We start from the raw sequence: 14,830 nt of genomic DNA, 5'->3' as shown, positions 1-14,830 counted from the left end.
CTTGGAGTGAACTGAAGGTTCAGATGCATCTCTCAGGTCCTGTGTGGAGACTTTGCTGGACTTTGTCTGTCTGTTAAAGATGTGATTTTCAGATGCTATTCAGCTGGTGTAGATAGTGGGGGTTTAGGTCTAAAACATCTTCTTTTGTCCTTCATTCATCCAGTTTCAAGAGATAAATTTTTAGTACAAGGACTGGACTGAAAAAGAGTGAAAAGAGAAACTTTGAAAGAGCTTTAGAAAGCCTGGAGGAAAAGCAGTGCTTGTTTAATCAAATGTAATAATACACATTGTTTAAATGTCCCAAAGTAAAGAGATCTCTCTGTGAACCTTTAATTCGTCACCCTCTTGTGGCAGCAGCTGGCTACTGTTACTTGCACATGTGCATTGTGGTTTTTTATTACGTTATAATTTAATACAAAATCCTTTAATTAAATTAGTGAGTTGAAGTAATATATGAAATATTAGTGTTAGGTAAGTCCCAGTGTTCAGTTTATTGGACATTAGCTACATTTAATTAGAAGACATGAGATCCAAATATAAGCTTATGTCAACACATGTTCATTTTGATGAAGTTTACTGAACAAATTTGAATCATCACAACAACCAAAATGTTAGCAACACATCATAAAGTTTATTATTATAACTATGGTAATCATGTTTATGTTTGTAACCTGCTAACTCAAATACATTGTGTAGGTGTCACATTCTGAGGACTGTAAGTTCACACACTTTCAGACATTTGCAGAGAGAAGAAGTGTTTTTGTAAAAATTTTACAAGTCAGAGGGATTATTTGCTCAAACAGCAACCAGTGCAAACATATTTTGCTGGACTCTAAGAAGGAGAAAGGTACAGCCTGATATGTCAAGTTTTTTAATATTTTTTTTAAAAATTGTGTTTTTGTGCAACACAGTTCTTATTTAATCACATGCTGTTTGATTTATTTAAATCAGAAAACAAAGGAGGATACTGTGGGTGTTGGAGAGGAGAAGGCCCCACTGAAAAATTAAGATAATGATTTGTAAATGTGTATATTTGCTCTGTGTCATATTTTAAGTATGTTTAAAATTATGTGTATATGTACATTTATACATACACACATAAACATGCATGCACAGCTTTCTCATTTGAAAGTAAATATTTATTTGAATATTTGCGCTTCAGGTGAATAAACATGTTTTTGTTTGATTGCTGTTGTTTTTTTGCAGGGGGGGGGACTGTTGTGATAATTTGTCCAAGTAAAAAATCCCAGAAATGTCATGTGACAACCTCTTTGGCTTCCATAATCGTGACATCACGCCCATTTAGAATCTTACCACCACTTTGATCCTTTGAGCCTTTGATCCTAAAACCCATAAATAGGAGTGAGAAGCAACAACTTTTAGTTCGTTGTTCGCAGCATTTATGTTGGCAGCATTGAAACGTTTGACAGAGAAGCCTTTCAAAACAATTGGATCCTTTTCAGAGTGACTTTTTACACTTTCCAACATGTCTCTGAAAAAACACACAAGAAAAGAAAAAGTAAAGCCCAGCTCTCCTCTTCTGGCTCAAGAAGACAATATTCAAGTACAGAAGATGTGCTTGGAAGAGATGCATGAGGAAAATCTCATGAACAATCGCAATACGAAGCACCCGGCCCAGCCAGAGTACATCTATTACGTCTGGCAGAGTTTTTTTAAACAGCGAAAGGAGATTATCTTCCTCAGACAAGAAAATGAGAGAAAGACTGCTGAAGTAGATAAATTGTTCAGCCAGCTTCTTGAAAAGGAAGATATTCAGAAGGAGAAAGAAATGGAACTCCTAGACATGCGTGGAAGGAACTTTGAGCTCAAAGCAAAGCTTGATAAAGCAATAGAAAAACTCAAAGAAATCCTCCAGCAGAAGAAAAATGAGAAAGACAAGGACAAAAAGGATCGGGAGCTGCAATTAAAGCTTGATGAAGCTCTGCAAAAAAATACAGAAATCCTCCAAGAGAAGAAACAGCAGGACATAGAACTCCAAAACTTGGGGATAAAATACAAAGCATTGCTTCAAGAGAAAAAGCAACAACCGATCAAACAGAAAGAAAGCAAGCTTGAAGACTCGGAGGAAAACTACAGAGAGCTGAAAACAAAGCTTGATAAAGCACTGCAAAGAAATAACCAGGTTCTTCAAGAAAAAGAACAACTGGAAAGAAACCAGAGAGACATGCGGTGCCAACTCCAAAGCATGGAGGAAAAATGCCGAGTCCTGGAAGCAAAACTTGATAAAACTGCAGTGCACAAGCAGAAATATCAAGAGCTGCTGCAAGAGAAAGAACAACAGGACATAAAGCAGAAAGAAGACAAACGTTTACTCCAGGGCTTTGAGAGGGAAAACCAAAAGCTGCAAGAACTTTACAAGAAAATGAACTACAAAGCAGCCGAAATGGAAGGAGAGAAGGAGAAACTGCGAAAACAGTGCTCAGCGATGCAGAGTCAGCTCAATGACATGCTGACAAAAAACACCGAACTCGAGGAACTTTCAAACACCTTGAAGTGCAAAAACACTGAGGTGCAGGTGCTAAAGCAGCAACTCCAGAAAACAAATGAAGACCTGCAGTGCAAACTTGAAGAAATGGAGAGGAAAAGTCAACAGTTAGAAGACACTCACAACAAATTACAAGAGAGTTATACAGAGATGCAGGAGGCAAAGGTAATGCAGGAGGCAACTTCTAATGAGTTGAAAGAAAGGCTCGAAGACAAACAAGCCGAATTAGAAGAAGTGGAGAAAACATGCAGGAGACTTGAGAAGGAGAATACAGAAACAATCGATCAGCTGAGAAACCTGATCCTAGAGAAAAAGGTTCTCGTGGAAAAGCTCCTGGAAAAGAAGAAGAAACGCTTCCGCTTCTTCTGGAGGAAGGACACTCATGCTTTGTCTGGTTTTTCCACTGCTGATGTCACCTCGTCTTCCTCCACCTCTGTTCCATCGTAATTTTGACCTCCCCTCTCCTGCCCTCTCCCTCTCTCCTGACACCTTGACACCTCTCCCTCCCCTAGCTCCCTTGAGCTCCTAACACCTGTCCCATCTCCCTCCCCCTCTCTCTCTTTTCACCCTCACCCCCCAACCAGTCCCGACAGTTGACTGCCCCTCTAGAGCCTGGTTCTGTCATAGGTTTCTTCCTTTAAAGGGAGTTTTTCCTATCCACCGTCGCCTAGTGCTTGCTCAGAGGGGATTGTTGGGGTTTTCTCTCCTCTATCTCTTTCCTCCTTTCCATCCCTTTCTTTGACCCCCCACCCCCCTTTCTATTTTCTGCATTTTAAATGTGTCTGATCAGTGTCTTCATTCAAGAATGAATTGTCTTTGTCACAGAGTCATGTGTATTTTGTGTTTTCCTCGGGCTGGTGATCCTCGCGGTCATTCAGCCAAGGACCAGATTAGCAGCAATACCTTCAATTCATTAACATACACAGCATTTCAGTCAGGTTGAGGTCTGGCCCTTCCAAACAAGCCATACTTGTTTGGTCTTTTTCTAATTAAACTGTCATGAACGTTAACATTTAACATGCTGTCTGAGGCCTGTAGAGGCTCATTTCCTCATTCGCTAATGCACAAGTTTAATTCAAGTCAAGCAGAGTTTTATTGTCAACCCAACAACATGCACTCAAGTATACAGTGCGATGAAATATCATTGTCCTGGATCAAAGGTGCAAACTTTAAAAATAAAATGGGAAAATTCAAATATACATACATACTTACAACTATACAGAAATAAGATAATCTAAGAGTAAATGCAACAGTATTGTACTTGAATACAGAGAGAGTAAGAATAGAAAACAATGAGAATAAATAAATACAATAGACAGAGTCGATCAGTACAATACAGGGTAGTGTAAGAATTGGTTGTGAAAGGAGAGTGTTATGTAGTCCAAGAAGTGTGTGGAGAAGAGAGTTCAGTGTGGAGGAGCGCAGCATGGTGTTCAGGAGCCGGACTGCTTTGGGGGAAAATCCTATTGCACAATCTTGCCGACCTGCTCCTGATGACGCAGAGTCATCTTCTGGATTAAGGGGTGGTAAACAGTTGGTGGGAAAGGTGATGCGGGTCAGCCATGATGCTTGTGGCTTTCCCAGAGCAGCATGAGGTGTAAATAGCGGGTTAGGATGCTCTGTATGGTACCTCTGTAGAAGGTGTTAAAGATGGGTTTGGGGATGTGCACCTTCTTCAGTCGTCTCTTGAATTGCAGTCGCTGCTGAGCTCTTTTTGTCACTGATTTGGTGTTGCTGGTCCAGGACAGGTCCAGGGGCGGATCTAGAGAAATTTTCCTAGGGTGGCATGGAAATCAAATGGGGTGGCAGAATCAAAGCCTTTTTTAAAACACATATGCAGGTGTTACATATGGTTAAAATGATTAATATGCAGTAAGTATACACGTTTCATATAAATATGGTCTATAACTTAATTATTTTCTATAACCCATATAATTAAACATTTCAGTTACATAAAAAAATTACATTTTTATTTTATGTACTGTATAGTCTGTATAATAAATAAATATGTACCCAATAAGTATAAAATCCAGAAAGCAACAAAACATTAGGCAAACTTAAGTCTAACTTAAGTTTCACACTGTTTGTTGTTAGACAGAAAATCAAATTGTTCCTTACTACTACTACTAAAATGTCAGAAATCTACTCTGTCACAAACAATAATTTAAACCTAATTTCCTGAGATCCAAAATATAATTGACCATTTTTGGCTACTTTTGATTTTGTTTTTTTTTTATCTTGTCTTGCTTGGTATCATTCTTTTCAGCACAACCTCACATGTCCGAATTTACAGTTATTTTTTCATTGACATACTGTATTAACACAATTGGTCTGCAATCATACAAACACATAAAATCCTAGTAATAGTTATGTTTTCTTTTAGTGTAAAAACCACAGACATGTTTAGTAAATTATTTTCATAACTTGAAATGCAAATATAAATTGTAAATTTGTAAAACTTATGTAAAACTTTTGTGAATAATAAAGTTATATACAACTATTCATCTAAAAATGCAGCCGATGCATCTTGTGTTCTTTTTTTTTGTACAGCCATTTAAAAATACTACTTAACTAAAATGAGAGAACAATGAGGTGTCACAATAAGATGCCCCACAAATTATTTGTGACAGTAAAAAAAAATTAAAATTGTTTACCACAAGACAGAGAAGAACATCAGAGGGAGAAACCCTGCAGGCCTGACAGCAGGAGGTGTATCACTCCTTCTGATTTCCACCTGGAGACAGTGTTCACACTGCATTCTGCCTGTGTGACGTTCATTCGTGTCCTCACTGACACACAAAACAAAACAACAACTACACACCACAACACACTAACTACACAAGTTAACACAACACACCAACTGTACGCTAAACATCACAAATCTCTAACATCTCAAAACTCGCTCTCTGTCTCTCTCACTCGATCGCTCGCTCTGTCTCGCTGCCGTTTACATCACCTGGGCTGAGGCAGTCCAAAAAACTCACTTTGTTCAATCAAGTGTTTGTCGGATATTCTGCCACCCAACCTTTTGATATAAAGGAAACTCTCCCTGGTGTGACACCAGTTGAATGTTTCATTGTATAACAATGTTTGTAATGGGAGTATGTCTCTGACCTCGCTTTCACATCTTTAGGTTTTCAATGAGAAATTCAAAGCAGTCAATAATACAGGCACATCTGCAACAAACATCTCAATAACATGGACGTTGACACCTGACGCTGCTCTCTGTGGTATGGTACTCCTGAATGTCCTGCTGGTAGTTGAACCTGAGATCTCAAACATGCAACCAACCATGGAAGATTCAGTTTAATCTCAACAGCCCTGGTTGAGAGAATAAGCTAGGTTTATTCGTTTTGGTCCTGTTTATGTAAAAAGCTGTTATGTGTTAAGAGTTAACTAAATGAAAGAGACTGGACGAAAAGTGTTTACATTCAAAATAAACTGATTATAACAAAAATATGACCTGACTAATACATTATGTTAAATTCAAAAGTTAGAAAAATCTTTTCAGTAAGGAAGCATAAATGAAAACATTTGTTTAGGAAAGACAAGCGCTGTGACAATGCCAGTGCTTATGCACTTGTATGTGAGGGGAGAAACCATTGTTTACACACGTTATTAAGGATGAGAATTTTGTAGCATGTGGGGGCCGACGCCATTTCCTCTCTTTGAGATCAGCCCTGTGTCACAGGGTACTGATGAAGCAGAAGTATATAAACATTTTAAAGCAACTTTGTAGAGATATGGATATGTGTTGTTGAAGACCCATGTTCACCATGCAGTTCAGATGAAGTAATAACAGAAATTCAATTTATAAAATATATTTATTTATATAAAGAGTGAATTAAAACTGGTAATAGCAGGTGGTTAGTTTGTGATATTACTCATTACTCTGAACTCATTTCACTGCTTATTTATTCAATTCTGGCCCAGTGACAGGTGGGTCACACATTGGCCTTAACACTTTGCATATGAGTGGGGAGCATTAGCATTTTCTAGCAATTAGCCAGTTTCGTATATCTTTTGAATAAAAATTTAAAACTCAAAGTAGCAGAGCAAAATAGTGAAGGCTTGCGAGTCATGTTGGATGAAGTGATCGGACGAAATACACAAATGGTGCAAAAAAAGGAGCAGCAGGATGCAATGCACCAACAGTTGGACATGCTAGCTTGAAGATATGGAGAAAAACCATGAAGGGCTGAAAGTAATGTTTGATGAATACTCAGGAGAAACACAGAAATGTTGGAAGAGAAGGAACAACTGGAAGAGACACAAAGAGAGATGCAGGATGTTCTCCACAACTTCAAGAAGAAAAATGCAGACTTACAAGTGTTTTATAACGAAGCAAAGGACAAAAACATTGAACTCGAGGAAGAGAAACAACAGCTGGAGAAAAAATGTACAGAAATGCAGCTCAGAAACAAAGAAATTGTGAACAAAAATACACATTTGCATGGAATGTATCACAAAGTCCAAAAGACAAATGGTGAAATGCAAGAAGAGAAGAAGAAAAAGAAACAACACAAAAAGACATATTTGAAGAAATGCAGAGGAGACATCAGGAATTAGAAGCCATGCAAGACAACTTACAACTAAGAAATGAGAACATGCTGAGACAAAGAAAGTGCCGCAAGAGAAATATAAACACCTGAAAGAAAAGGACCTAGAGAAGCAAGAAGCATTAGAAGAACCGGAGAAAGGCTGCCAGAAAATGGAGATTCAGCAGAAAGAATGTTTCAGTGAGATGACAAACCTCATAGTACAAAACAAACAGCTGCAGATCTGAGCCTGAAAAAGAAGGAAAAGTATTTTTCTCTTTTCTGGAAGAAGGATTCTGCTGCACCAAATCACAACAACAGTCGCCTCAAGGCACTTTGTATTGTAAGGTAGACCCTACAATTATACATACAGAGAAGAACCCAACAATTATATGACCCCCTATTAGCAAGCACTCTGGCCACTATGGGAAGGAAAAACTCCCTTTTAACGGGAAGAAACCTCCAGCAGAACTAGGGTCAGAGAGAGGCGGCCATCTGCCGCCATCGGTTGGGTGAGAGAAGGAAGAGAGGACAAAAGGCATGCTGTGGAAGAGAACGAGAGATTAATAACAAGTATGATTCAGTGCAGAGAGGTCTATTAACACATAGTGAGTGAGAAAGGTGACTGAAGATGAAATACCTGCCACGGGAATCCCCCATCAGCCTACACCTATTGCAGCATAACTAGGGGAGGATTCAGGGTCACCTGATCCAGCCCTAACTATATGCTTTACCAAAAGGGAAGGTTTTAAGCCTAATCTTAAAAGTAGCAATAGTGTCTGTCTGTCACGGTACTGGGCCATTAGGCCCAGTGTTTGAGTTCTAATGCATATTTTTGTATCCCCATGTTGTAGTGTAACGCATCTAGCTGTTTTCTAGTTTGCAGTTTAGTCCTTGGTTTCTTAGTCCCTTTTGTCATCTCTCCCTGGTCCGTGCGTCTACCTGTCATGTTTCATGTCTGTATGGCTCTTGTTGTCAAGTTCGTGCCATGTCTATGTCTTTGTGTTTCCTGTTTTATTTTGGAAGAGTCTGGTGTTCTTTGTTCATTGTAGTTAGTGTTACTCTCCCCTGTATTGTCATTATGTTTCATTCTAGTCAGCTGTGTTCTCATGTGTCTCCACTTCCCCTGATCACCTCATGTGTGTATTTAAGTCCTCAGGCTTCCTGTGGTCGTCGCCGCGTCGTTTGTTCAGTTTCCCCCGTGTTACGCCAGGTTTCAGGACTCTGTGCTGGTCATGTCCATGTTACTTACGTGTATACGTTTCATAGTTCTTTGTTGTTCCAGCACAGAGTCCTGTTCATAGTTGTCTCCGTCATATGCATCATCGTCACCCTGCCTTCGCTTTCCCTGCTGTAAGTGTCAGTTCTTAGTTTTCCCAGTTCAGCTTCTAGTTTAGTTTTGCTCTGTGCGTTCTGTTGTTTGCCACGTTAATCAGCCCAAATAAAGGCTCGCTTTTCGTTTCAAGTTCAGTACTGTCTCCTCGTCTATGTCTGCACCTGGAACCTCACACTCCCACACACGATCCGCCCACCGCAGACCGTGACACTGTCTCCTGAATCCAAACTGTAAGCTTACTCCACAGAAGAGGGCCCTGAAAACTGAATTCTAACTGGTGCGCTGTGCTGATCATGCGTGTTCATATACTACCAGATAGGGAAAATATGGTCCCAGCGGGAGTTTCAGATGAGCGAGGGAGTGAGACTCACTGTTGTTTGGATTTCACAAGGAGGATGTCAAACAAAATGTGCTAATTTGCAAAACATCCCGTAAAACTATTGATGCAAAAGGTAGAAGACCACTGTCAGGTTTATATTGTTGGATTGTCGTTTATGCTAAGAAACATATACTCATATGTGCTTAGAGTTATATAATCGATTGCATATTGATAAGATCTCTGATCCTTAGTAATCTGCAGAGACTCTGTGTGCATTCCAGAGCAGTCTGGCATACACATACATCCTAAGGCCATGAGAGAGGTCGTACCTTCTCGCTCTGATTTATAGTATAGGAGGACAGCATATCTCAGACTGGGGTGCAGTGTGTCTGTAAAAGAAGTTCATGAAACTGTTTGAGTGGAGGACAAAAGAATATGTTTCAGGCCTAAAAAAAACCCACCATCTACACCAGCAATACAATAGCATCTGAAAGTCATGTCTTTAAGAAACAGGAAAAAGTCCAGCAAAGTCCCCACACAGGACCTGAGAGATGCATCTGAACCATCAGCTGATTCATCTACTTTCACTGAATCGGAAATGATCTCACTGCAAGGGTGGCTACTGCATATATGATGTGATCCTGTCATCCTATAAACTGGTTTAAATAACAGAAAGAAAGAGGACTTCCCTTCAAAATCATCAATTTACATTCAGTTTGCAGGAGAACTAAGTGCTGTTTTTGAAGCAAGACAAAACTACCTCAGGAACAAAGAACAAGATGGTAAGCTTGAAAACATGGAGTAGCCAGCACAGTCTCCAGACTTGAACCCATCGAGCTGGTTTGGGATGAACTGGACACAAGAGTGAAAACAAAGGAACCTACAGGTGCTGCACATTTGGAAATATTATTGTGACTCACCTGGCACTGGGACACAAACTTGAATAAAAAAGCAGTGAAATAAGGTCGTAGTAATGAGTAATATTACAAACTAACCACCTGCTATTACCAGTTTTAATTCACCTTTTACATAAATAAATAGTTTTGTACATATGCAAGTGTAATTTCAAACTGAATTTCTGTTATTACTTCATTTCAAGTGCAGCACCACCACTGTTTGTTTGTTTGTTTGTTTGTTGTTTGTTTGTTTGTTTGTTTTACCAAAGAAAACAATAATTGTCTGTGAGGAAAGAACTCACTGGTGGATCCTCACCTGTCTGCTTTTGGCTCAAACCTCTTCTCTCGTGTAATAAAACTTGTGAACCTGCTTCCCCTCTCAGTGTCTGCCTTGTGCCAGTTTTGACTGTTGCAAAGAAGTGAACTTAAATCTAATCTACAACAGCAAAGATGTACACAGCCTTTCTCCTGTGGGAGAAGTATTATGTCTGTGTTAAATATACAAGTTGTGGCCATTTTCACAAGATTTGATTGTTTAAAATTCACATTGACAAAGTAAGGATTCTGGGGCACACGAGGTGTGCTCCAGCAAATATTTCCTCTGTGGTCCCATTAAAGATGGATTCAAACATGAAAGAGTGTGAGATGGCAAAAGCAAAGACATTCTGTACTTAATCAGAAGTACAGATATTAGAGGTAAAACTACTCCAGTAAAAGTAGCTCTTTGGAGGATTTTTCTACCAGCTATTTTTGTGCAAAGCTAATTGAACCTTGTGCTATATTAATGTATCATTAAAGTAACATTAATACATAAGAAAATTACCTTTACTTCTTTAAATTTAAATTCTCATAAATATACTCAGCTTGAATCAGTTTGGTAGAACATGAGCAGAGAAAAAGACGAAAGATTTTAAAATATCTCTACATTGTAGAGAGCGACTCTAAACAGAAAATGAGTAAGGAACGGGTTAAAGTGGGATTCAGCAGGTGGGGGAACTCTAAAATTGGTTGTAGTGGCTCAACAAGAGGTTAAGAATCGCAATTTCTATTCAAAGCTTCAGTAGATTTTCTTTGTGTACAGGCTGTGATCAGCTGATCTGGGCTGCTGGTGCTTTGAGGTCCTGATCTGAATTAGACAGGTTTCAAGGATTTCGAGTGCTCAGGCAAAATAGAAAAGTGCTGTACAAGAACCAGTCCACTTACCATTTGGTTTACTAGCTGGCAAAATGTTGAAATTGATCAAAAAATATACTTTTCTTTCTCTTCTTGTTGATCCACAGATTCATTGAGAGTAACAAACTAGAGACTACATCCAAATATGCCTTCAGAGGACTCAGGGACCTGACTCACTTGTATGTTCCAGTGACTGAAAATACAACTGTTATCTGTTATACATGATTTAATGATGTCTCTTTTTCATAATCAACTGCATTTGTTTCCAGGTCTTTGGCAAACAATAACATTAAAGCCTTGCCCAGGGACCTCTTCATTGACCTTGACTCCCTTATAGAGCTGTGAGTTTGTACATAGTTAAATAGGCAAATAGCGTACTGAGTAATTCTTGCAGTCTGTCTTTCTCCCAGTTCAGCCGTGAAATACAATATTCCCTTTCTGCAGGGACCTGCGAGGCAATGCCTTTGAACGTGACTGCAGAGCCAAGTGGCTTATGACGTGGTTAAAGAACACCAATGCCACAGTGTCGGATGTTGTGTGTGCAGGACCAGAGGACATGAAGGGCAAGCGCCACAATGATATGACCAGCCTGCAGAATGAGTGTGTCTCCACAGGTGAGAAACACCTGAGCCAGCTGCCCTTCTCTCATGTCCAGCTGAGATCAGGATGAGAGAACTCAGCAGAGTCATTCTAAGATGTGTAGAGGTTATTCATTTAACGTGGCTTTGTTGGTTTGTGAAAAATACATTTCCCGATGTTCCTTTCCACAGATTTCATCCTTCATCAGTCTGTTGCCTCAGAATCCTTGTCTGTTGACACATTCAGCTATAAGAATGATGTCTACGTGGCCATTTCTGCTCCCAGCACAGAGAGCTGTATGATTTTCCAGTGGGACCACATAGAAATGAACTTCAGGACTTATGATAACATCACAGGTAAATTTTGATTTCGACTTTTGCAGGAAATGTGTCCTAACCTACGAGATAACTGGAAACCCCTCTTGATCCTGCAGCGCAACCTTCTAACCATTTAAGTCCTTGCAGGCTGTTTCGACCCAACGTGTAGTTACATCTCTAACCCACATAGCAAGCAGGTCTGGCCCAGATCTGGTATCAAGCCGGCACTGCTGGCTGACTTCTGGCATGATAAGACGTATGCCATCCAGATATGGGCCAGGCCTGGTATAGATGGCACTGTCTATGTGATGGCATGCCATATCTTGCTCGATTGTGGTTTGGGTCATGTGGCCCAGGCTCATAGAGAACAGGTTTCCCCCTTATCCGGCATCAAGCTGGCACTTCTGACTGACTGGTGTCATGGCAGGGTATATGTCAACCAGATGTGGGCCAGGTCTGGCAATGATGGCACTGTTTATGTTCCTATTTTCCTATTTTAGTTGGAAGACCCAAGTGCCATGTTGATATACTATACTGCTATGGTAGCCAACGTTTCAAATTCAGGTATGACTTTGGGAAAGGAAATGCGCTGTAAAAGAATCAGTTCATTCACTGTCTGAACAGAGGTTTGTAATGTTACTTTTGCACTATTTATGTTCCGGCACATGTTGTTATTACATGGCTTGATTAAGGTACACATTTGGCTGACATCTGGGCCAGCACAGGGTCAGCTGTGTGTCTGCGACTGGCCCATGGCTGCACACAACTTACACATGGTCCACATACTGCAAAGAATGACGGTCCTTTGGTGCCAGAGATGGGCTAGCACAGGACCACCAGTGTGTCTGCAACTGGCCTTGTGCTGGCCCATGTCTGGGCCTCCTCTGGCAAACCTGATCTGGGCCACCAAAGGGCCGTCAGTCTTTGTGGTATGTGGGCCATGTGTAAGCACATTGTGTGGGCCAGATCTGGGCCATACCAATTTTGCTATGTGGGCAGGAGGTGCATGTCAGGTTACGTGGAAGGTTAGGTGGAGGGTTAAAGGGAGTTTCCAGTTACAGTGTAAGTTAGGAAGTCTAAATCACACATTAGGCTAACAAACACTCCCAGAATGCTCCCAGTTTCATTCTCACGCGATTCATGTGTTTCTCTGCCCTTTAGGTCAGTCCATTGTGGGGTGCAAATCTGTTATCATCAAATATGAGGTGTTTGTCATTGTGGCTCAGCTGTTTGGTGGTTCCCACATTTACAAGTTTGATGACGACCAAAGCAGGTTCAATAAGTTCCAGGATATCGAAGTGTCCAAGATCTCTAAGCCCAATGATATTGAGGCCTTCCAGATTGGCTCTGATTGGTTCTTTGTGATTGCTGACAGCTCAAAAGCCGGCCTCTCCACCCTCTACAAGTGGAATGATAATGGCTTTTATTCATACCAGTCACTGCACGAGTGGTACCGCGACACGGATGTAGAGTTTCTCGACTTGGATGGGAAAGCTCACCTTATTCTAGCGAGCCGCTCACAGGTTCCAGTGATCTACCAGTGGAGCCGGAGCAACCAGAAGTTCATCCTGCAGGGTGAGATCCCCAACATGGAGGATGTAGTGGTTGTGAAACACTTCCGGATCAAGGAGGAGCTCTACCTGGCTATGACGCGGTATATCGGTGATTCCAAAGTTCTGCGTTGGGGCACCAAACAGTTTGCTGAGATCCAAGCTTTGCCCTCTCGAGGCTCCGTGATTCTCCAGCCGTTCTCTTTCAAGGAACGTTACTATCTGGCTCTGGGAAGCGACTACACCTTCTCACAGATCTACCTGTGGGATGAGGACAACAAAATCTTTGACCGCTTTAAGGAGGTGTACATCCAAGCCCCACGCTCTTTCACCGTGGTATCTACCGACCGCAGGGACTTTATTTTTTCCTCGAGCTTCAAGGGAAACACGCAGATCTTTGAGCACATCATCATCGACCTGAGCTTGTGAGGGGCTGTGCCTTATCGTCCCGTCTGAAATCAAATGTCTTCCACTTGAAAGACAAATTCAAGAAGGAAAAAAAAAAGAGAAAGGACCTTATAAACTGTCAAATATCCACACCTTCATAGTTTTCACTCACAAATTAGAGCGGGGTCAAGATGTATCGTGACTATTTCTGAATGGCCTTGCACTCATGGATCCTCAGACTTTCTGAAGTACTACCCTTTCATAACTACTACTATTCTCTTAAAAATACCACTGAAGTTCATGACGGGTTAAAAAAAACAGACATTTAATTGAATCTATTTGGATTAATCTTTTTTTTTTGTTTAATATCTTTCTCTCAGTAGTTTTATGCAGCTATAAAAATACATCAGGACCTGAATGAACGTAACAAATTTATTCTGATTTGCGGTGACTGATGATGGATTGAATGATTTTGCCACCTACCTGTATCCTCATACCCTGTGGTAACGTACAGTACCTTGCCTTATAAACACTGGGGTCTTTTGTTTGATGGTTACACAGTGCCTCCTTCTGGCCGTGATGAAGTACCACACCCCTCTGCTCTTTCCATTACAGGGAATGTCTAGAAAGCACAAACCTTTAATTATCATAGCTGAGATCATAGAGTGTAGCTGTTTGTTGGAAGGTGTCTTTGTAGATGCTGTAGATTATAATGCATACAGTAGGAAGCAGTGGTTTGTTGTTACAGTTAGTAAAATATCCAGGACTTGACCTTATACAAATTCATTAACGGAGAATCACCATTTAGATACAACTTCTAGATCTGCTGTAATATAATGTGGCAAAGTACAGAGAAACTTTATCAGTATTGCAAAGGAGCTGTGTTTAGATGATGTCAGGGAAAATGAACCTCCTGATATGTTTAAAAGAAAAACTGTTTTGCCCAATTAACAATATTTTTTTTACTAACATCTGAAGTCAGAAGCATCAGAGGCAGAATTTGTGTGACCACAAGGAAGGAAAATAAATGTACATGTAAATATATCTTCAAGCTTACTGAATTTTTTTTTTCAAATTTTTATTCTGCTTTTGGAAATGCTGAATGTTGACAAGCTCCAAAATGTACATAAACCAAGGATTGTAATGTCACCACCTGTTTGAATGGACCTTTGCACTTACAAAACTCAAATGTTACTGCAGCCTGCAAGAGCATGACATTCAAAAAAGGG

General features: G+C 40.3%; 1 protein-coding gene across 1 annotated transcript; it reads left to right on the top strand.

The window, feature by feature from the left end:
* Positions 1-10,861: 10,861 nt before the first annotated feature.
* LOC109200309 (leucine-rich repeat LGI family member 2-like) lies at positions 10,862-13,911 on the top strand (the record flags this gene model as incomplete). Its single annotated transcript, XM_019355825.2, has 5 exons — positions 10,862-10,947; positions 11,038-11,109; positions 11,213-11,382; positions 11,539-11,703; positions 12,826-13,911. Coding segments are annotated over 5 exons (1,311 nt in total), but the record flags the coding sequence as incomplete, so codon positions are not given.
* Positions 13,912-14,830: the final 919 nt, after the last annotated feature.

This window comes from Oreochromis niloticus, unplaced genomic scaffold (assembly GCF_001858045.2).
Source record: "Oreochromis niloticus isolate F11D_XX unplaced genomic scaffold, O_niloticus_UMD_NMBU tig00007310_pilon, whole genome shotgun sequence".
Taxonomy (NCBI): domain Eukaryota; kingdom Metazoa; phylum Chordata; class Actinopteri; order Cichliformes; family Cichlidae; genus Oreochromis; species Oreochromis niloticus.
The sequence above is the reverse complement of the archived record's forward strand: the minus strand, read 5'-3'. Positions and strand labels throughout refer to the sequence as shown.